The following is a 23,477-nucleotide window of genomic DNA, read 5'->3' as shown; positions in this document are numbered from 1 at the left end:
AAAGAACCCAAACAAAACTCTGCACAGTGCTTCACAACAAGGTTGATATTCACACAACTAGATATTTTGTTAAAACTACTGTAACTCAAGAAAGCCATTCAAAAGGCATGGTTGCCATAACACCAACACAAATACAGGAAAAAAAAAAAAATATATATATTAGGGGTGGCACGGTTCGCGGAAAAAAACCCGAACCGCACGGTTCTCCACACACGGTTCGGCACGCGCTAGGACCGCGGTTCAACTGAATTCTGACAACGCATGTGGTTTGTTATAAATAACACGTAAAACAAATAGGGTTCGGCTAATGTATGTTTCTGTTAATGGATGCGCATTCTGGCTTCCCAGTACATTATAACAACAGCGATGAGAAAGAGGAAAAAAAAAAAAAAAAGTGGACAAATCATTCACTCTTGTTCAATGCGAGTGCGTATGCTGGAATATGAGCATTTATTCCGTCATCACCCGGGTGCTGATAGCGCGCGCACAGGTGAGACCTGAACAGCACACGTTGATATCGGTGTTTAGACTAAAGTCATGTAAGCTTTGCCAGCTCAAATATTTAAGAGCCAGAGGAAGCGAGCTCGCGCGCGCAGTGAGAAGATTTGTGCGTGCGCTCATCAGAAGCGCACAAACCTGCGCCTCAGAACGCGCGCAAATATGAAGCTCTCTCTGAAGTATTGTGTTTTAATGGATAAATTCACACAAAATTCTGTCAAAATGCCCGTCTTGGTAAGTATCCTATAGCAGACATAGCCGGCTGGGCGTACAGTGCTTTCTCTTAAAGTGACAGTTAATATTAAATAAACAGCAACAACAAAGAAATCACTCACTGCTCTTGATTGAATCGCTTTTGTAACTTTAATAAAGAGTAATCTTTAATTTATACAGTCAAATATGCAATGCTGTTTTACCTTTGATTACTTTAATCGTACTTCAATTTCTGTACCTAAAAAACCCCCTGAAAATCACTGATTATTTTATTTGTATCTTTACTCTATTGTATTTTTATTTGTGCTGTTGCTTGTAGTTAAAGGTCTGCTTTTATTTGTGTACACTCACAATGAAAACAAAACAGATTTTATATATATAACATGTAATAATATTTAGCATTTTCACATAAAAATAAAAGAAACTGAGCAAAGTAGATGTCTTTTTTTTCCCCTGTTGTACCGAAATTGTATCGAACCGTGACCCCCGAACCGAGGTACGTACCGAACCGTGACATCTGTGTACCGTGCCACCCCTAATATATATATATATATATATATATATATTATTTTTGTTGTTGTAACAGCCCTCCTCTCCTATCTCAAGGCAAGGCAAGTTTATTTATATAGCACATTTCATACACAATGGTAATTCAAAGTGCTTTACATGAAAGAAAGTAAAATAGTCATAAAAAATAATAATAATATTGATCACAGCAATAAAAATAAGGATTTGAAAAAAAGAGAAAGAAAATTGTAATAATAATAATAAAAAAAAACTAATATTCTCAAGCTTTGTTCAAACTCTTCCGCACTAAGTGAGAGGAAAAAAAAAAACCTTCCAAAACACCTAACTATTCCACTACTTCACCCCCTACTTATTTTGACCATCATATCTGACCTATTCGCTAAAACTCTGTGGCGTGCCCCTGTCTGTAATGGTAGAAATTTAGACTTGGTAGAGCGATTCACGACTGGAACCTCCCTTATAGCGTCTCACATTCTCTCTGTTTATACCTTCAAATGCACTATTTGCCTCTACGGCTCTTAGTGCCTTAGACTAGAGAATCTCAATCTATAGATGTGCACACGTACACCTTTACACTTTACAGGTGTACCTCAATTATGACACCAGTTTTCTTCTGCTGGTGTCCCTCACTCGCGTCTGAGTGAGACCATCGCTCTCCCCCTCCTGCACTCCCTCCGCTTACAGACATTCCCTAACCAGAAACCAAACAAATAGAACTCAGAGGTCCTACTTTAAACTGATTAACCAACACACTTGTCTTCCTTTGCCCACATTCTCTTTACCATCACAGCACTTACTTTAGCCTTCAGTTTAAACTTTTAAAATTATATAAAAATTTATTTAAAATTAATTTAAAACAGTTAAGAATAGAAAATGATTATCACAGCAATAAAAACAAGGAATAATAATCACAACAATAAAAACAAGGAAAATTATATCAAATTAATTTAAAACAGTTAAGAACAGAAAATGATTATCACAGCAATAAAAACAAGGAATAATAATCACAACAATAAAAACAAGGACAATTATATAAAATGAATTTAAAACAGTTAAGGATAGAATCAGTTCGGACATAGCACAGTGCTCATTCAACAAATGCACAGCTAAACAGAGTTTTGAGTCTGGATTTAAATGTGGCTAATGTTTTAGCACATCTGATCTCTTCTGGAAGCTGGTTCCAACTGCGGGCGGCATAATAGCTAAAAGCGGACTCCCCTTGTTTTGTGTGAACCCTTGGTGTTTCTAACTGACTCGATCCTAATGATCTGAGTGGTCTGTTAGGTTTATATTCAGTGAGCATATGTGCAATGTATTTAGGTCCTAGGCCATTTAGTGATTTATAAACGAGTTAAAGAACTTTAAAATCAATCATAAATGTAACTGGAAGCCAGTGTAAGGACCTGAGGACTGGTGTGATATGATCAGATTTTCTGGTTCTAGTCAGAATCCTGGCAGCAGCGTTCCGAATGAGCTGCAGCTGTCTAATGGTCTTCTTTGAAAGGCCGGTGAGGAGGCCATTACAATAGTCCACCCTGCTGGTGATAAAGGCATGAACAAGTTTCTCCAAATCTTGACTGGAAACAAAACATCTAATTCTTGCAATGTTTTAGAGATGATAGCATGCTGATTTAGTTACTGATTTGACATGACTACTAAAACTAAGGTCTGTCTACAGAATCACCCCAAGATTTCTGACTTGATTTTTTAGTTGTTTGACCCTTAGAGTCAAGGTATGCATTCACCTTGAGAACTTCATCTTTGTTTCCAAATGCAATGACTTGGCATTGACCTTGCATTGGCAGAGGGAGTCAATGGGGCTATAGTCATTTGGAGATAAGGCTAGGTAAATCTGGGTATCATCAGCATAGCTGTGATAGGCAATTTGGTTCTTCCTCATTATCTGACTTAGTGGGAGCATATACAAGCTAAAAAAGAGCGGTGCAAGAATTGAGCCTTGTGGGACTCCGCATGTCATGGCCGTTCACTTAGACTTATGCTCTCCTATACTCACATAATAACCTCTCCCTTCTAAGTATGACCTGAACCGTTTGAGTACCATCCCAGAAAGCCCGACCCAGTTTTCCAGTCTCTATAGAAGTATGTTATGATCGACAGTGTCAAATGCAGCACTAAGATCTAGTAGTACCAGCACTGATATTTTGCCAGAATCAGAATTAAAGCGAATATCATTTATTATCTTAATGAGCGCTGTCTCTGTGCTGTGATGCGCTCGGAAATCAGATTGAAAATTGTCCAGGTATCCATTTGAGTTTAACAATATGGTGTTATCAAGATTGCGCTTTTTCAGAAGGGGCTTAACAACTGCAGTTTTCATGGAGTTTGGAAAAGTCCCAGAAAGAAGTGAGGTGTTCACCACTTCTAAGAGATCTGCTTCCAAACAGTTAAACACAGTTTTGAAAAATAGTGTGTCAAGATAACAGGTTGACTATTTAAGGTGCAGTACTATTTCTTCCAAAAAATTGCGATCAATTGCTTCAAAAGCAGACATCTCCAATCTCCTTTCTGATATTATTGATCTTCTCAGAAAAGGAAGCAAACTCATTGCATTTTGCTGTCGGAAAGCATTTCACTGGGAATCTGATTTGGGGGGTTTGTTAGTCTCTCAACAGTAGCAAAAAGAATGTGTGTTGTTTAAGTTACTGTTTATAAGGTTTAAGAAAAAGGTCTGTCTAGCTGTGGCTAGTACCGCATTGAAAGCATGAAGGCTGTTTTTATAGATGCTATAGTGAATTTCGAGTTCCGTCTTCCGCCACATCCGCTCAGCTTCTCTGTATTGTCTTTTCATACTCTGAACTGCTGTTGATTTTCTCCATGTTAATTTTTGTCTGCCATTCTTCTTGCAGACTTTCACGGGAGCAATATCATCAATAACATTCTTAACTTTTGAGTTAAAGGAATCAAGTAGAAGATCAACCGAGTCTGCAGAAATGCGTGATGTTGAAGATATAGCCTCCATAAATAGCACACTAGTGTTCTCATTAATGCATCTCTTTCTGACAGAGACAGATCTAGATTCAGTAGTAACAGAGATCAATATATCAAAGAAAATACAGAAGTGATCAGATAGTGCTACATCATTAATAACAATGGATGAAATGTTTAGACCTCTACTGATGAGTAAATCTAGAGCGTGTCCACGATTGTGTGTGGGTCCATGCACATGCTGAATCAGGTCAAAAGTGTTTAAAGCAGTGATAATTTCTTTAGTAGTTTTGATTTCTGCATTATCTATGTGAATATTAAAATCCCATGCAATAGCAAAACAGACAAACAGTGAGGAAATCATTGATAACAGTTCTGTGAAATCTTCAACAGAGGCTGGAGAGTATTTTGGAGGCTTGTAAATAATGATAAACAGAATACGCGGAGCACCTTTCAGCACAATACCTAGATATTCAAAAGATAAGTACTGACCAAATGACACTTGCTTGCATTGATAGACATCTTTAAAAAGAGCAGCTACACCACCACCTCTCCTAACAGTCCTGCAGACACTTATAAAATTAAAGTTAGGAGGGGCTGTTTCATTGAGGATTGTTGCACTGCAGCTGTCTTCTAGCCATGTTTCGGTTAGAAACATAAAATCCAGGTTGTTTGTGGTTATTAAGTCACTGATCAGAAATTATAAATTTTTTAGTGAGCGAATGTTTAAAAATGCTAACTTGATGGCATTATTTTGTGTCTCAGCAATCTTAGTTTGAAGCATTATAGGCCGCAGATTAGATGGGTCAGCCGTACGGCTTGAGAAGGCCTTAGACTTTCTGTCACGTGATAAAGCAGAGATAGAGAAAGCTACAGGCACACTGGGTTCCCGCTTGTTCTGTAAACAATTGTGAAAGTTGCTGCTATCATAGCGGGGACTCGACACACATCACTGAGAGTAGCTGTCAGTTGTTTTTGGTTCACCTACAGCCGATGGAGGAGGGTTTGGGCCCTGGCGTTGTGGCAGCGTTCGAAGTGCTCTCACAGAAGGAGGAGGATGAGCTGGGTCCACAGGCTTTGGTGGTTGTGGGGTCCGCTGTTTTTTTTAGTTGATATCTGGGGGCTTGCAGCGAAAGAGTGGGAGAGTTTGGTCCCAGCATAGACCAGCTCCTCCATTTTCTGTGAGAAACTTAGAAGTGGAGATGCTGGAGAGAGGGAAAGTGTGTCTGGTGAACAGGGCTGTGATATGTTGTCCCGGCTTCCCTAGCTGTTTTCCAGAAAGTCGTCCTTGGGTGCTGAGTCTTGGAGCTGTTGTAGTACGTCGCAGTCTGTCTGTGATGAGCTCTTCGGGCAGGGCTCAGCCGGGATAGTTTCTATGAGCCTGTTTGTTGTGGCTGCGTGGCGTTATCAGTGTCCTTGTGGGTTTCTTCAACAACATGATGACTCTGAAGCTGATATGAAGTCCTGTGGTCACTCATATTCTGTCCAGGTGTGTGTGTGCCATTCAGGTTAAGTGGATTGGCACACATCACAGAAGGTGATTTATCTCAGATTTAATCTCAGCCAGGATCAAGTTCCCTATTCGAAAACAACAGTCATATGATTATAAACAGCATTTAAGTGACAGAAACATTTGTTACAGGAAAATAAAAAAAATAAAGTTATTTATTGAAAAACTTTCCCTTCACAGGAGCTCTCCAGTCTCATGTGGAAGAAGGAGAGAGAGATTAACATCATCTAATGGCTTCAGAACACTTCGTATGGACCACTTTAAGGTACTTTTATGGTGACAGTCCAGCCCTCATCCATCATTAAAGGGGAAAAAGCAGCTTGAACATTCTACTAAACAGCTGGTTTTGTTTCACAGAAGAAAAAGCAAGTTTAACAAATTTGGAATGATGTAAAGGGGAATAAATGATGAAAGGCCAAATGTATTCCATTATGGCCACGTTCACACACCAGCAGAATACGGTTGTCAGTCCTGTTTTTGAGTCCTTTATAACAGGACTGGACAACTAGTTGTCTGTCACGTCATACACGTGTCATCTGAAAGCTAGATCCAGTCTCCACCAGAGCCGCTCCTGTCAGTTTTGTGTTCTGAGTGCGACTCAAATGCTCCACTCTCCACCCAAATTTAACATTATCTGTTATTGCTCTGAGCAACAGTTATCATTAGTGAAAAATGTTACTGCTGATTAGCAAATCCAGAACAAGCTTCTATAATTTTATATTTTTTCTCATTACATGAGTAAAAATTCTCAGTATAACAATATAAAAAAAGTGTAATTGAAAATTAATAAGCAGTGGAGCCCAAATTAAAAAAAACCTGATGATTGCATTCTCCAGCATGATACTTTCAGAAAATTTACCCTCAGGCTATCCAAGATGAGTTTGTTTCTTCAGAAACAAAGAAAAATTTAGCATTACATTATTTCTCACCAATAAATCCTCTACTGTCAATGGGTGCCGTCAGAATGAGAGTTGTAAAAATTAACTCTTATTTTCTTATTTAATTTTTAGGAAATCAAATCGTAGGGATTCGATATTGATTTGATTAACTGATATTAATCAAAACGTCTAATTTATACTTTATCAACGATCGTCCAGCGAGCGTTAAAATCAGTATATCTTAACAATTCTGTGTATTTCGTGGCCACGATAATCATACAGAATTGGTTAGGTAAATTTATGAGCACAGGTAGCGGCTCTGGACAAAGTTTTGGCATGAATATTACACAACAGAAGACAGCAGCTTTCTTTATAAATGAATCAAAGTTTATTTGCTAACTGTTACTCTACAATACAACTAAGCTAAATAAAACAAAACACACATATACACACATACACGGTGCAGGCAATTAATTGTTGCGACTTGAAGACAGTAAAAGTATAGCACTATTTGCTATTTCAAAAGGTCTACCAGAGGTGCAAACCATGAACAGAGAACTTATCTTTACTTTTAAAGATGAATGCAACACCAGGTTCAGCAAAATTATGGAGAATTATTTGATTACTTGATTGTCTGTCCGAGTGACTTTGACAGGCGATCTGGTGTTTCCGAGTGCTCCCGCGTGGTCGAAGGGAAACCTCCGGGGCTGCTGTTGACGTCGTGCGTGAGGTTACTGGGGATGCCCTTCGGTGGTAGGTTGGCTTCTCTGTGACGTAATGATGCTCTTAGGAAGTTTGTTTGGAGTTCTCACGGCTTCAGGTGTTAAACTTTCTTTGCTCGGAACTTGGAGGCATGCGTGGATTCTTGCCAGATGGTATATGGCTGACAGCGCTTAACAGCGTGATCAAATGATGAAGCCGAAGTTTCAAGAAAGTCAGCGTACGAGCAAGCGATGAGCAAAGCTTTTGTGTCCATTTTAAACGGACTGATTTCAGTACGCCCACTAGAGGCTTCTTCCAATTAGATTGTCCTTGTAGGGCTTCCTTCCGTGCATACATTATTGGCTTAGTTATTTTAATTCCATGATTCAAACAAGCACATGTTCACTTCACAAGACATTAATGGACTGGAGTCGTGTGGATTACTTGTGGGTTATTATGATGCTTTTATCAGCTGTTTGGACTCTCATTATGACGGCACCCATTCACTGCAGAGGATCCATTGGTGACCAAGTAATGTATTGCTAAATTTAATCATTCTAAAAATAAACAAACTATCTATGTCTTGGATGCCCAGAGGTTATATTTACAGCATTTTATTTTGGGAGAATTACTCTTCTAAATGTTTAAAAATCAAAAACCTCAGAAGTCAGCAGTCAGTTCCTACATTTAAAGACATATGAGAAATAAATGAACATCAAATCTACTCAAATGTGTGCTGAACATCTTTAAAAGAGAAACACAAAAGCAGCAAAGAGTGAGCCTTTGCATTCAGGTACCTGTGCAGCCAAGCAGCAGACAGGAAATTAAAAGAGCTCATTGTCAGCTCTGAGCGGAAATCATTGTATTCTTCTCTGGCTTGTAAAAACTTAATATCAGCATTTCTGAAAATAACACATCACTGCTCCACAAATGTTTTTGTACTGAAACAGAAAAGAAAATTGTGTGTTTTACAGAGATGGGAAAAAAACTATGTACAAATGCTTTGTTACTGTACTTAAATAGATTTTTCTGGTATCAGTAATTTACTTCACTTTTGCCAGGCAACTTTGGGCAATGTTGCTCCCAACAGGCAACCAGGTGAGACACAGGGCAACTTTAAAATACACTGTAGTGTTTATATATAATAATATAAATAATAATAATAATCTAACATACCCAAGTGTCTACCTTGTCTGGTGTGTGGGGATATTGTTCTCCACAAGCCAGGCACAGGTTATCCAGACGTTCTGTGGAAGGTAATCAAGGTGACATTATATTCTTTATCACATGTAATACATCATCCCATTTTAAAAATACACTGTAGAAAAACCTGATTCATTCAAAAGGCATAGACCCAGGTCTTCACGCATCTGTGTAATGTTTGCGTCTGTGCATGAGAAGGTCAAGTCTCCCCCCACAAGAAGTGCTTCTGCAAACTAGAAAATGGGGGGGTGAACAAGTATAATGCAATTATAAAAACAATTTACAGCTACTTACCTTACACACAAACACCCCACATGAAGTGGCATCTGGTTGTAGGCTGTGTGGTAACTTGACACACTTCCATGTGGCACCCTTGAAACCCCTTTTTGTCCATGAATTCCCTTTTATTGAAGAAAGAACAATTTGTATACAACTTATAAACAATTATCTGATGAGGGTTCTTAATTTCTCACCTAACAGCCTTAAGGCAGTGGTCAACTTTCCTGCTGCCTTCTCCACAGGAGTTTAAATAAATTATCTTTCCTTCCTGAGGATATATTACCTGGCAAGACATTGAATTTAACTTTCAATCTTAAAGGAAAAAATCCACTCTCTTATAGTGTAATAGAACAACAGACATCATAGAGTGAAACAAACCAGCAGTGTCCAGTGGTCACCCTCGTTTACAGAGCCCACCAGCAAATCATATACCTGCAGATTCATCTATGGGTACACAGACAATTACAGATGAAACATGAACATTTACGATAATCATATCAAAATAAGCAAGCTTGTTTACCTTCTTCATTTCAGTGGCCTTGCCATTCCACAGATTTGTCATTTGAAATGAATCGATGACAAATGCCTTTCCTGCATACCTGCTTGCTATGCAAGTGAGGTATGCAGGTTATCAATGCCTAAGACAGTGGTTCGATCATTTGTCAGTTCCACACTTGTTTAAAAAAAGCATTATGATGAAGTCCAAATGAGTGAAGAATTATTAGGAATTGTGTGAAGACTCGCTCACCTCACTCTCAAGCTTTTCCCCAGGTTGGAGGCACTCAAGATCCCAGGTAAATATTTTATATGGACCTATTTTGCTCCACAATCTTCCTCCTACTTTTCCTGCCCAGATGTCTTGTAATACTGAAAATAGTAAAAAAAAAAAAACCGCTAATGATAATAGAATGTTGTTCTCTTTACATAGGTTTTAAAAAGTGGATACATACAATCAGTGCAAGGCACAGCTGGGGAGGGTGCAGGCTGGGGGGCACCAGAGGAGGACGCAGGCTGGGGGGCACTAGAGCAGGTGGTATGAGGGACTGAAAAAGTTGGGCAGGGAAGGATGTGGTTGTGATGGGTGAGGTGACCTTGGGAGCTTTTGATGGAAGAGCTTCTAAAAAGTGTACAAGGTGATCAAGGTTTACTCTGGGAAATAGTTTGCCATGGTCATCCACAATGTCTATGCTTTTGCCATCAACTTTAGTGACAGTGTACGGGCCAAAGAAATCAGGATCCAATTTACCCCCCTTTCTCTGCTGACTTCTTTTGTTTTGCCTCAGGACTCTGTCCCCAACCTGCATGACAACAGCCTCTCCTTGATCCAGTTTCCTCTTTCTTATTTTTTTTTTTTTTTTTTTTTTTGCACCTGTGCCATATTCTCCTGAAAAAATGTGGTACAACCTGTCCTGCAATTTAATGCATTCAGAAATGCACTCCTCTGGAATCATTTCCTCCACACTTTCATTGATCTACAGTAAAGAGGACAATTGTCCTTACTCATTGAAAAAAATACTGTAATAGAAAAATGGCCAAATATTTAACTATAGGGCCTACTTCATAGGTGTCTGGTACCCATGTACCTAGCCTCACGACCAAATAGCAGAAAGTATGGGGACAATTTTGTTGTTACCTGCTTTTTTGTTCGCAGACCAAACATCGTGGCCTCCAAATAATCAGCCCATGAGCTTGGCCAATTCTCTAGCAACTTGCTCAAACATCTGTAAAACGGGAAAAAAATATATATATTGCCATATACAAATGGTCTCATATTTTATATATATATGGCCTGTGTGTTACCTCTGAATTGTGCCATTGAGTCTCTCAACCAGTCCATTTGTTTGTGGATGGTATGGCGCACATAGACTTCTCTTAATGCCCAGAGTTTGGCACACACCCAGATTGATCTGTGTACAGATCAACACAAATCTCATTTACAAATAAGTAGTAAGAATCAGTTATGTCCTTATTTGGAAAGAACAATTAATGGAATAAAAGACAAATAAAAAGTAAAGCACTAACCTCATTTACAAATTCAGTGCCTTGATCTGTTAGGAGTCTTTTAGGGGCACCAAATTTGTAGAACAATTTTACTATGCAGGCTGTTACCTCCTCTGCGCTTTGGGTTTTCAGTGGGAAAGCCTCACACCACTTTGTGATGTAATCTACCATCACACAGACATACTGGTAGCCTTCTTTCGTTAGTGTGAGCTTTCCCATTAAATCATCCCCACAATATCCCAAGGCTGTGCCAACTAATAAGCATTCATGTTTACTGTATAAAATTGCTGTAACAAAAATATCCCTTGTGTTTTTCATAAAAACACGAATTACCACGATAGGGGTATATTCTGTTGGGTTCTTCAGAGAACATTGCTTTTTTTTGACAAGCAGCACAGTGTTTGACCTAAAATATATTATCAAAATCAATTTTGATGGAATAATAGATGTATGAAAACATGACGAAGGATTCACATATTAAACTCACCCATTTTTTATGTCCACGGACATACCAGGCCAATAAAAGCGCTTATGGCATCCAGGGTTTTTTGAATGCCACAGTGAGCACCTACTGAGCTGCTGTGGAGCTCTTCAAAAATTTCTTGGGCACTTTTTTTCGTGCTGGTTTCTGTTTATTTTTAAAGCAAAGCTAGCATCCAGCATAGCGGTTGAGCGATTAAACGCTAGTGGGCGGGGCATATGGTGCGATGGTGTATGATTGGTCGAAATCTCCCTCTGGAGGCTTCCCTCTTTTTTTTTTAAGATGCTTTACAATTTATAGTCATATTGCAAACTATTTAGATGCTATTTATTGTTAATATGCTGCTGTTTTTGATAGCACTGATACCATTTCTTACAGATAATACCCTGATGATCATTGCGTTTGTCTACGAATGTCGGCAATAACCTGGCTGTTATCAAAAAAGACACTTAAATCAGCAAAACAAAAAAATCTATAAAAAAAAAAACATAGAACGACGAAGCGAAACCATTACGTCGGATTGGTTCCTAGATCCGGTGCAAAACTCTGGGCGGGAGAGACCAGCTATGTAACTACCTGTACAATTAGGGAGAGGCCGCCCCTTACGGGCCAGGGAAGGGGGTGAAGTTTAGGCGAGGCTGTCAGTTCACCCCAGGGACCGCTTGGAGTTAGGACTACAGTGTGTCCTGTAAGGCTGTGGTGGGTGGGACTCAGGGCGCACCCTAGTTTGCCAAGAAAACAACTAATAAAAACTTTTCAGAAAATATATTCCTACCGATTTGCTAACAAATAACACTTTTAAATCAGTTAAACAAAACAAATCTATAATATAAAATATATATGTTTTTATGAAACCTGTTTCAAACAACAACGTGAAACCAATCCATTAAATATAAATATGTAAATTAAGAATGCAGATACAAACACATTTTCAAATGGTAAAATAAAACTGAAGCACTGATTCATTTATTTTGGGAAGAAAAAAGGCTTGGACGTAGTACTAGGATGTGTCCTGTAGGGTCGTGGTGGGTGGGTCACAGGGCACATGCTAGGTTGATAATGCTGCTTACAATATTTTCAGATGCATATTTTATTCATTCTAGGTGAAATGTGGGTTTGATGTCGTCTGGAGGCAGCTAGCTCGTGTTTCCCCGATGCTATTTCAGTGGCCGTATTGGAATAGAAATATCACAGGATCACACATAACATTTGTGCAGGGCCGATGCTGCATGCCCCATGTTGTGTAGGAGTATGGATCTGGATCAGCTTGTTTTGTAACGGTTAAAATATAAAGATATAAGAAATAGACACAGAGAGGGAGGGAGAGAAAGAGAGAGAGGAAATGGTTTTACCTAAAACACATTAGCATAAATGTGTGTGCTTTTTCCCCTCACACAAAAATGATTTCTTCTCCTGACGCATAAGAGGCGTTTTCTCAGAGGTGGCACATTGTTTTTATAATGTTTGAGCTGCTAAAACTCTCAATTCCAGGAAGGTTTTTGTTGTTGTTATTGTTTGTGGAAGGACCTTCATCCTAAATCTATTGTTCCAGCAGAATTCTGGAAAGCAATGTTGTCAGTGCGCCGCCTCAGGCCTTAAAACCATTAAAACAAAGTAAACAAGAGGTGCCTACAGCCAGACCTGCTGATAACAACAATTCAGTTTAAAACAGAGACACAGAAACCTGTTGTGCTGTGTTTTAGAGGTGGCCGTGGAATCAGCAGGTATACAGTATGTATTAGAAGTGTACAGTTTATTTACAGCAGTGTTTGTGGAAATGTAAGGCATTTCTGCATGTTTCATCTGTTTTAGAACATTAATTTGGCTGAATTGTGTCTTCAGCATTACAACATGTTGAGTCAGAAACTATAGGTGAGTCCTGTTAGAAAAAGCAAGGCAAGTTATTTAAAAAAACAAAATGTTGGTTGCTACCATACCATGAAGTTTTATATTTTATTTATTTTTTAAAAACTTCCTTTTTATAAGATTATAAATACGTTTTACAACTGTATAATGAAAATGATTGTGCTTAACAGCTAATTTAAGTTATTTGGCCTGTTTTAAAAATGTTAGGTCCAAACAAATGTATTATTTTATTGAATATTATATTATATTATTATAAAGAAAATTGTTTTTCCAAACAGTAGATCTGATTTATTTGACCTATTTAAATGTTAGGCCCCCCAAAATGTATTATTTTTATATTTTATAATTTTTTCATATCATTAAAATCATTAATTAGTTATTTTAATTGTATTGCCTTCTGTTATAGACTTAATTTCAGTGAAAGTACTGGAGGGAGATTTTCCTGTACTGTGTTCCAGTCTAAATGTTATTCTTCACACAACCCTGAGCTCTATTTAGGGTTGTACTGGGGTTATACTGTTATATATACTGTTATATATAACAGTATATTTTTCATTGTTTGGGAGCAATAAGTGTTCTTCGGAGCTTGATGTTAGAGTTTAGTAAATATGAGGCCTGGTCATTGAAGTGTACCACCATAATGGCTTTCTGATCGTTTCATTACCTACATATAAAAACATACCTGTTTTTTTTTTCAGTGTTCACATACAGACTAGATAAAACTTAATCTCAACTCCAGCAGCAACATTTGACCTTGAGAGCCGACCGCACATTTTGTCTTCCTCCCCCTATGATTTCCTGAAAATAAGAGAGATTTGTTCGTGTATAAGTTCTCACAGACGACTGAATCGCTATACTTTAATGAGCAATACTGTCGAGTGTTTCTTTCGTCTGTAAAGAACTTCCTATTTACTGCTATTAATGCAGCTGTAATTATTCACTCCCAATACTTCCGCAATAACGAGCTCGAGAAGATTAATGGTTGGACGGCCATTGTCCGCAAAGTACGTTCACTAATCATTGGAAGTGTAAGGAGCAAAAAAAAGCTATTAAACAATGCAAATCAAACCACATTCCTCAAACCAGCTCGGTTCCAGTGTTCGGGCTGATAGCGGAGAAATTGCAGATAACTCCATTAAGGGGAAGAATTGAAAATACCATAAAGCAGAGAGGCTGATGTATGATGTTTCCTCTGGCTGCAGGTTCCGATAAAGAGCCCATTTCCAATGAAAGAAGCACTTGACAGAGGCAATTTTGCTGTTTTAACGAACACTGTCGTTAACAGGCGTGAGATAAGAAACGCAAGTGATTACCCATAATGCCATCCTCAAAACGCACGCTATTATGCTCTGCCATTAACAAAAATCTCATCTGCGTGATAGAATAAAGATGTAAAGCATAACGTTTTTTTAACATCTGATGTATATACTGGCTTGTGGGTCTTAAAACAGGCGGTTGCAATCTTTTTGCTTTTCTTGCTTGTTTATTCTGACCTTGCCTCACTTTATTTCTCTATTTATTGTGCACTTAGTTTTCTAGCGTTTCTGTTTGTTTTTTATTCCTCTCAGCATTATTTGTAGTGAGGAGGAAGCCAGTTGAATAGAAACAAAAGTAATTCTGCTGTTAGTCACGCAGCTTGAACCAAATGAGGGAGTCACTGTGGTAAAATGTTTTTTCATTAAATGGGATTTTGTGCGTTGAAATGTGTTGACAAATAGGTCGAAGTTGTTTATTAAAAAATATTATTGATGAGTTTATAATAACGTCCAGTGATTTGAGTTTATTTCATAATATTGATTTGACCTTGGAAGCTTTATTCTGTGGTTTGTCAGCGCTGACAGTCAGGAGACTTTTAATTACAAATGGGATGCTGCTGTCATATCATCATCCTTTAATGAAAGTCATAATTCTGAGTAAGTCACAGACCTTTCATATCAAGCGTATGAATGCATTATAAATCCTAAATTGTCATTCTTATAATTGCCGACACAGATGGCCAATACAGAACCCTGTTAATCAAAACCGATTTGCATCCTACTTTGTGTGCTGTGATGTTGATGAGTTACATAGATTTGACCTGAGTTTTATTCTCAAATCTAAATAGAATAAACATTCAACATAAGCACACAATGTGTAAACTTCATTTATTTGCTCATTGTTTCCCAATTTTGTTTGTATCCTTACTTCTCCATCAGTTGTTATATTTGATTATATTGAAATCTTAGTATTTAAGTATATTTATATTTAAAATATATTTATATAAAGTCAGCTTATTTAGACACAAACTTACATTTAATATAAAAATGTCTTATTACAGATATTTTATTTATTTATAATAATACTTAATTATTTTCTTCTTTTAATATCCAAATTATTTGTATAATATATATTATATTGTGCTTATTATTATTATTATTAGAACACTACTATTGTTCTTAAGACATGAATAATAGCTTAGATATTTTTGTTTATACATGTGTTTTTAAATGATGATGATGATGATGATGATGATGATGATGATTTAAAAATAAATACATGCATACATAATTTTTTTTTCATATTTTCATACTTTACATAATAATCATTATTATTATTATTAAAAATAATAAATTATTAGTACATTTAAGAAATATAAATTATGAAAAAAATTATATTATTTTATAATACATAATGTAAAATAAATACATGCATACATAAAAAAATTTTTTTTCATGTATTAATACTTTATTTTTTATACTTGATTAATAATATATTTAATTTTGAATAATAGTAAAAGTGATTTAAAAATTATTAATTTAATTTAATGAAAATAATATTAATTTAGATATTATTTTTATAATATAAAATTTATTTTAAAATAATAAGTTTCTTATTATTATTATTATTATTACTACTACTACTACTATACTTTGCTTTGCTTCCCTAAAAATTTAACTGAATGTGTTAAGTCAGTTATTAGAAACAGATTAATTATGCTTACTTCTTTTGACAGCCCTAATATTTTTATTTTAATCTTATAATTTATGTTTTATGTGTTTAAAAAGGAAAAGCAAAACTGAAATCTCTCCATGTGCCCCCAGGGAGCACGAGCCGCTTGTTGAGAATCACTAGCGTGTATGACATCAACATATACTATATTCATGTATTCATTGCAGAAAAGACTAATGGCATCCATTATGCGCTTCTACATAATTGTTTTTTATACAGTAATTGGATTGCATTTATTTCCTCTTCTTACAAATTGGCAGAAAATGTCAGCTTAAAGATTGTGCGTTCTCTGCAGAAGCATAACCGAGGACCAGCACAGCAGAAAGTGATAAAACCCAAACAATAGATGCAAAGGCACGGCCACAGTTGTAAATACTGATCGCCGTAGAGTGAGGTCTGTTCTTATTGCACTCTTGCAAGAATAATGATGTTCCACGGTGAGCCAAATTGTGATATTTCTCTCAAGGCGTGAGGTAGAGGATGCTAATAAGGAAAAGCAAAGTTAACCGCACAAACACGAACCATATGCTGCCTCTGCATGGATGAAATCATGTGATTCAAAGCAGCTGATTCCATTTGGATGGGTCTCCAGACATCTGCCAAAGAGACACCAGAGCCACTCAATTCTCTTCAAGCGACATAACGGTGACACGGCTAAAGAATGCACTTCAACTCTCAGACCATTAAAATGAAGGATGAACGGCCCTGAGGGCGATGGCCGAGGGTCTTTTTTAATAGACTTTAGAGCCAAAGGTCTTCCAGTGCTGTCACGCTCTCTTGTCCTGAAGAATAACCTGCATCACCTTTATCAGATCATTGGGAAAGTTGTCATCAGCATGGGATAATTATGGCTGAACATTTTCCATGGGACCCTGCTGGCGTGAGAGTGTCCCCTCCGACCGCAAATGAGGCTGGGTGGTTGTAGGGTCTGGGTCTGAATTATTGATATGGTTCTGTATGAGTGGGGAGTTTTTAACGGCGGTCATTTAGAAGATGGAGAGGCATCAGCAGGGCACTAAATCTGACAGCGTGCTCCACAAACACCGACTTTATTGGCCGCACAGATGGCCCGTGTGTACTGACTTCAGAGCGCCAGTACATCTCACACAAACACAGAGGTCTAGTCTTTCAGGTTTTGAAACAATATATGAAATTAGATTTGCTTTGATGTGTGATGATGAATTCAGATCTATATGCGAGGTTGTTTCAAGGTTTTCGGTCAGAAGAGTGCATTATGATGGGAAGCGAGGAAGAGGAAGCAAGCGGTGCTTGTCTGAGATTATTGCTTTTTTAAGGGCTGCTGGTCACGTTTCTGCACTCAGATGCTCTCTAAAATATAGCTTGGGTGTCATCTGTTCTTAAAGAAGACTGTAGAAGAGGCCAAATCGATGTAGAAAATCTGTTTGACTTTTGAAAAAGGCTTAATGGACATTTAAGGGTCTCTAGAAAAAGGTGTGCGTGCCCTGAGCTGTCTGCTGTGATATGTGAAAGCCTCGGTACAACATAGATGATGATTGATTAGTCTGTCAGAGTACTTAAAGGAATAATTTGCCCAAAAATGAAAGTTCTGTCATCACGTGTGCTTGCACGCTATTGTAAGCCTGTATTTTGAATGCAAAAGGAGATGCTTTGAAACATGTTCACACTGCCACACAAATGAAAGCAGGTACCAAGAACCAAGCTCCAAAAAGGCAAGGCAAGTTTATATAGCGCATTTCATACACAATGGTAATTCAAAGTGCTTTACATAAAAGGAAGTAAAATAATCATAAAGAAAATAATCGCAACAATAAAACCAGAAAATGATTAAAAAATGTATTTAAAATTAAAAGGACACAAAAGCACCATAAAAGTAGACCAAACAACCAGAAGATGTATACGGCACAAGTCGTATGAATACTCTTATGCTGTCTTTCTGTGCTTTCTGAAGCCCCAGTCATAAATACATAAAAAAAGGTGTATCACAATTTATTTTTAATGATATTATTTATTATTAATTTATTATAAATAAAAATGGTTTATCACATATTTTGTGCAACAACAATAATTATTATTGTCATAAATACATAAAAACGTTTATCACATTTTATTTATAATAATGATACCATTTATTATGAATTATTCATTATAAATAAAAATGATTTATCGCATATTTTGTACAACAAAAACAATTATTTTTTATATAAATATTACTTATATAAATACTGAATGTTTAACTGAATGTTAAGCCATTAATTGCAAATAAATTAATTGCACTTGCTTTTTTGACAGTCCTAATATTTTTACATTTATTTTAATTTTATTGTATTTTGAAGTATGTTCACCCTGCTTTTTTCTACACCAATGAAATCTTACAGGTACCAGGTGCCTTGCTTCATACAGGACACAAAAGCACCATAAAAGAAGTCCAAATGTACATATATATGACACAAATCGTATAATTTTACAGGTTTTTTTTTTTTTTGGAGCCTGAAAGCCCCTGTACATTGTATGTGTTCTTAGAAAGGAAAAATATAATGAAATCAAAATATCATCATCTGTGATCCATGAAAGAAATAAGGTCAATCATACTGGTTTGGAAAGACATGAGAGTGAGTGAACAATCAATGTGGAACAATATGTTCATTTCACATTGCTGACTAAGGATAGGGAACGCTTTTGTAATGCCAATAGCAGAAGGAGAAAAAATGTCTAATGGTGGTTTGCCATGCATCTTGAAAGATGCGAATGGATTATACACCATGCAGTGCAGAATACCAAAATATGGAGATGAAGCACTGTACCTGGTCTTATCTCCCAGGGAGTGATGTGCAGATTTTGGGAGGGAGAGAGAGAGAGTGAGAGGAAAAACAACATATTGACAGGGCGTAGATTTTGCAAAGAAAAAAAGCTTGACTCCATTTGACTTTTTGGAAAGCATTCTCATGTCAGTCACTCCAGCTTGCTGAATATTTCCACGAATCACCTGAGGTATGTATCTGTTGATCGCTCTTTATGATGTATTATCTTGTCTTTGTGGAGGTTATTTGTAGCATACTGTATATAACACATTTGTTAACCCGTATTACATTATCGTGGAGTCATCATTGCTTTTGTATTCTAAGTTTGATAGATTGTGACCATGTTTAATACTTTATGTAAAGCTTATGGAAATGCTTTTGTTTAAATCATCCTGTTTGGATAATGCACACTGCTCTATGCATATTGCATTAGAAGAGATTTTTTATGGGCTGATATTTTATGTATGTATTCACTAATACAAAAGAAGGCATTCCATTTATATATTTGTGTATCTAATCCTGTACAGTATTCATATAGTATTCATATCCAGATATTCATAGTCATATTAGATCCTTCTAAGTTGCAATTCCAGTCACAGCCCTATGGTTTGTTACAAGATCATGTAATACTTTGCAAATATTGCTAGCTCTTTCCACAAAAATGTGTTCTCTGAAGAATGTAACTGTAAACAATGGCTTTATGAAAATTGGATATGTGCTACTGTAATTTATTTCATTTTAAGCATGGGAACTCTGCAAGGATGCGTAAGTACCAGTCTTCTCTTTTGTTTTTATATTTTGTAGTTTTGTCAGAAGGAGATCATCTGAAATAATCAACCTGTTTGCATTGTTTTGTACAGTAAACAACTGATTATTAAAAACTGGATATTCAAATGTAAAACCTGACACTATAGCCTATATTAATTCACTATTTAACTAAATTCACTATTCACTAAATTCAAAAAATGTGACAAATTCCCGGAGGATTGATTCTGTTGAATCGGTTCTTATTTCTGAATCAAACACTTAAACGCGACCAGTAGGCTGTATTCCAAATCACAAGGGAATGACTCCGGACTCGAAGAGTCGGTTCTTTTTACTGAATCAAACACAAACACATTGTAGTTTCTCGAAAGAATAATTTATTAGCAGATTTTCGACCAAGTCCTCATGAAACTTATCAATTCACATAGGCCTAACTGAACTTGAACAATATATATATATATATATATATATATTAACCGCAAAACCGAATGCATGCTATAGCCTATATGCTATAATAATTCGGAACGTGTAAAAACCCATATAAAATTCCACATGGAAACCTAGTTTGAAAAATTGTAGGACCACAAACTGACCATTTTTATTGCATTGGCATTTTTTTCTTAAGTACTTAAAGAGTCGTTAAGGAACCGGGATAGTTAAATTCCTTACGATCTCCATCCCTTCTCCCCACAATGTGAGTGTGTGCGTGAGTTTGTGTGTGCGCGCGTGCTAGAGGAGGGGGAACTCGGCTCTGAATCCAGCCACGAATCACGGAGAATGTGCGCGAAACGCTTCACTGCTGTTCTCTGTAACTCCACAGGGCAGATTCTGTATGATTTGACGCGAACTGGTTTGGGAACGTCGGAGTGACATTGAAGAAGGCGCATTTCTGAAGACCCAGAACCGAACCTCCGTCTCGAGCTCATCTACAGTCAGCATCCGCACATTCTGGACCTGTTACCACTGGACTGGTACCACTGACCATTTCACCCTGTGTGGATACTTCTCCAGACCGCAGAGGATTTGCGCAATTTCCAACAGACCAAATTATGACTCATTTTACTTTGCTTGGATGAGTTTTCCATCAATTTGCTTTGCTTTGCTTTTAATTAAAACACATATTAGCCTGTATAGTTAAGTATTAAATTGGGCAAGTACCCGTTCAATAATGACTTTTTAATGGCCCTCCCGGCAAATTAAATATTTGAATGCGTTTTATGAGATGCGTAAAATGGAAACCACTTCGCGTAAATTCACGTCGGATTAACTCTCTCTTTGCATCCCGGCCGCATTCCTGTGAAAATCTATGGAAGTAGCCGAGTTTGCTTTGAACTTGCTCTAGGCTGGGTGCCGGGAGTATTTTCTGCAGGACGTAGTGAGGATGCAGTCGGGGATGCGGGCGCTCTGTGCCGGCGGAGGCGCGTCTCTCTGCTGCCTGCTCATGCTGTGGATGATCTACACCCATATCTTGAAAGAAGGCAAGTGTTGAGCATCACTATACATGACTTTCACTATGGTAACGGGGTCCAAATAACCTCATATCTCAATGCATAGACTCGCCTGATTTTTTTTCCCTATTTTAAAGTTGTTTAAAAATGCTGCTGTCAGATTTCTCTGAGCCGAGTTTCTTCGCCTTAACACCCAGGGGAGAAACCACAGAGAGTAGGACTCAAAACAACTCCTCTGAGAGACCCCGGAGAGCTTGTGATATTATTATGGAAATCTATAGCATAATATGGAGGGCATGCTTCACAACCCAGAGGAAAATTGTATTGCTCAGGGGTTGCTCTTTCACAGCTCAGGAGATTTACTGGAGATGTAAATTTGTCTCCTAAAACGTCTTTGGAGAAATATGAATTTGAGATGTGGAGCACAAATGTGAAGAACCTCTGATTGCAGACTTGAGAAATCTGAGCACAATTTGTGTCATTGTTGAGATCTCTCTCAGCTGAGATCTAATTTGTGGTTTTCTTTTCGACCTGAATGGCTTTTAGAGGTGCATTGTATGTGTCAGACTAGTTGTGGTGTGAAGCTCATGGGTCTCTGAAGTTCTTTCGCCTCTAATGCTCTGAATGATGTTTTTCAGGGACCAGTGCTTTTGCATCAGTGCCTACTGAACATGCATTACACAGTGTGTTGTTGCATGTGTGTGTGAGTCTGTCCGGTGTTTCTGTGTGTGTTCTAGAGGTAATGAAGAGGATAGTCATGATTTGAGTCAGGGGTAAGAATGTGACTCACATTTGATAAGCTAACTGCCCTAAAAAGGCACTGGAAGGCATGTCATACGTGGCACGGCGTTTGTGTGCTGATGTGGAAGTTTTGCAGATGGCTGTCAGTGGGGGGTGCGATGGGCTTTTGAGTTAAGATGGGATATAATAAGAGATATTACAGACATTAACACTTCATCTCACAGTGGCGTCTTAGCACGGTAATACTGCAGATTTATGGGCACCCTGCTGCACAAATCCTCACGTTTAACAGAGACGTTCAGCGCACTGAATGTTAGACGTGAACTGGTGTCTTGTTTTTGAGGGATCAAACATCCCTTCTAGATCCTCTCAGTTAATGGCTGAGCTTTATTTGGGCTTCATGGCCTCCGCCTCAAACTAAGGAGGCAAACTCCTTTGCTGAAATACATTTTTTTATTCTGACCACCATGAAAATAAATACAAAAAATACCTGACGGCCTGAAATGTTTTCAACATGTCCAGCTGCAGAAGCTGATAAATCACTAATTGAATGTTACTGAATGTGTTGCATTTTACTGGCAAGGTGAAGGCATATTTCTGCCATGAAGTCATGTTGTTCATGTATCTATACATAGATAGATAGATAGATAGATAGATAGATAGATAGATAGATAGATAGATAGATAGATAGATAGATAGATAGATAGATAGATAAAATGTCCTCAGTGTTATTGTTTAATATGAACATTTTGTCATTACTCACCTTCATGTCGTTCCAAGCATAAATGACTTTCTTTTTTCTGTGGAAAAATAATAATTGTTTATTTATCAATTTTAAAAAAAAACACAACATAAAAAATATGCTGTTTTGGGCCCCATTAACTTTTATTGTAGACAAAAACAACTGAACCATTTTTATAGACTATACTCTTCTGTGTTCTGCCAAAGTTTAAGAAAAAAAAAATGTAACAGCATTATTTTGTTTATTTGTTTGTTTATTTTTAAGCACAGTCTGGTAGTGTTGCTCTCGAGTGGCATTTTCATGTTTCATTTAGTTTATTTACATTTATGCATTTGACATGTTTTTATCCAGAGGGACTTGCATTGAATTATTTTATCACTTCATATTTTTATTTAATTTGAATTTATTTGTTTATTTATTTATATTTTTCACTTACATTGCATTGAAGACTTTTTAAAATCAGTTCATATTTTTTATTATATATTTTTTTTGCTTATGTATTTATTTTTCCACTGAAGAAAGATATACAGGTTTGGAATGAGCAAATAATGACTGAATTTTCAATTCTAGGTGACAAAAAATCCATTAAAGCAACATGATTTCGGTCTATAGCCAGATGAAGCGGCAACTTATGATTGCTGTGATGCTTCAGTGTGGTGGCCTTTCATTTCGATGATCATATACGTGACCCTACTGAAGTTGTGGGTGAGATATTGATTGATCAATGTGTGTGACCATCGACCTTTGCCGTTGTTTGGCTCCGAGTCATTTACAGATGAAAGCATGTGGTTTCGACGAGGACTTGACCCTTCAAGCACCATAGGCATGTGATGAAAAACCCTCATCGCTCTTGTCCCTTTAACGGCCTTTTTAAAAGATCCAGCGTACACATGCATATTATGATCCTG

General features: G+C 37.2%; 1 protein-coding gene across 1 annotated transcript in view; it reads left to right on the top strand.

The window, feature by feature from the left end:
- Positions 1 to 20,379: 20,379 nt before the first annotated feature.
- Positions 20,380 to 23,477, top strand: part of LOC306848385 (chemokine-like protein TAFA-5) — a 45,314-nt gene continuing 42,216 nt past the window's right edge. Inside the window, exon 1 of the mRNA XM_079382898.1 lies at positions 20,380 to 21,116. Within this exon, the coding sequence (XP_079239024.1) occupies positions 21,020 to 21,116 (97 nt within the window). The 5' untranslated portion in view covers positions 20,380 to 21,019. The remainder of the gene's footprint in view (positions 21,117 to 23,477) is intronic.

The sequence above is a fragment of the Barbus barbus genome, assembly GCF_936440315.1.
Source record: "Barbus barbus genome assembly, chromosome: 28".
NCBI lineage: Eukaryota > Metazoa > Chordata > Actinopteri > Cypriniformes > Cyprinidae > Barbus > Barbus barbus.
Note: the sequence above shows the minus strand (reverse complement) of the source record. Positions and strands in the feature narration are given on the sequence as shown.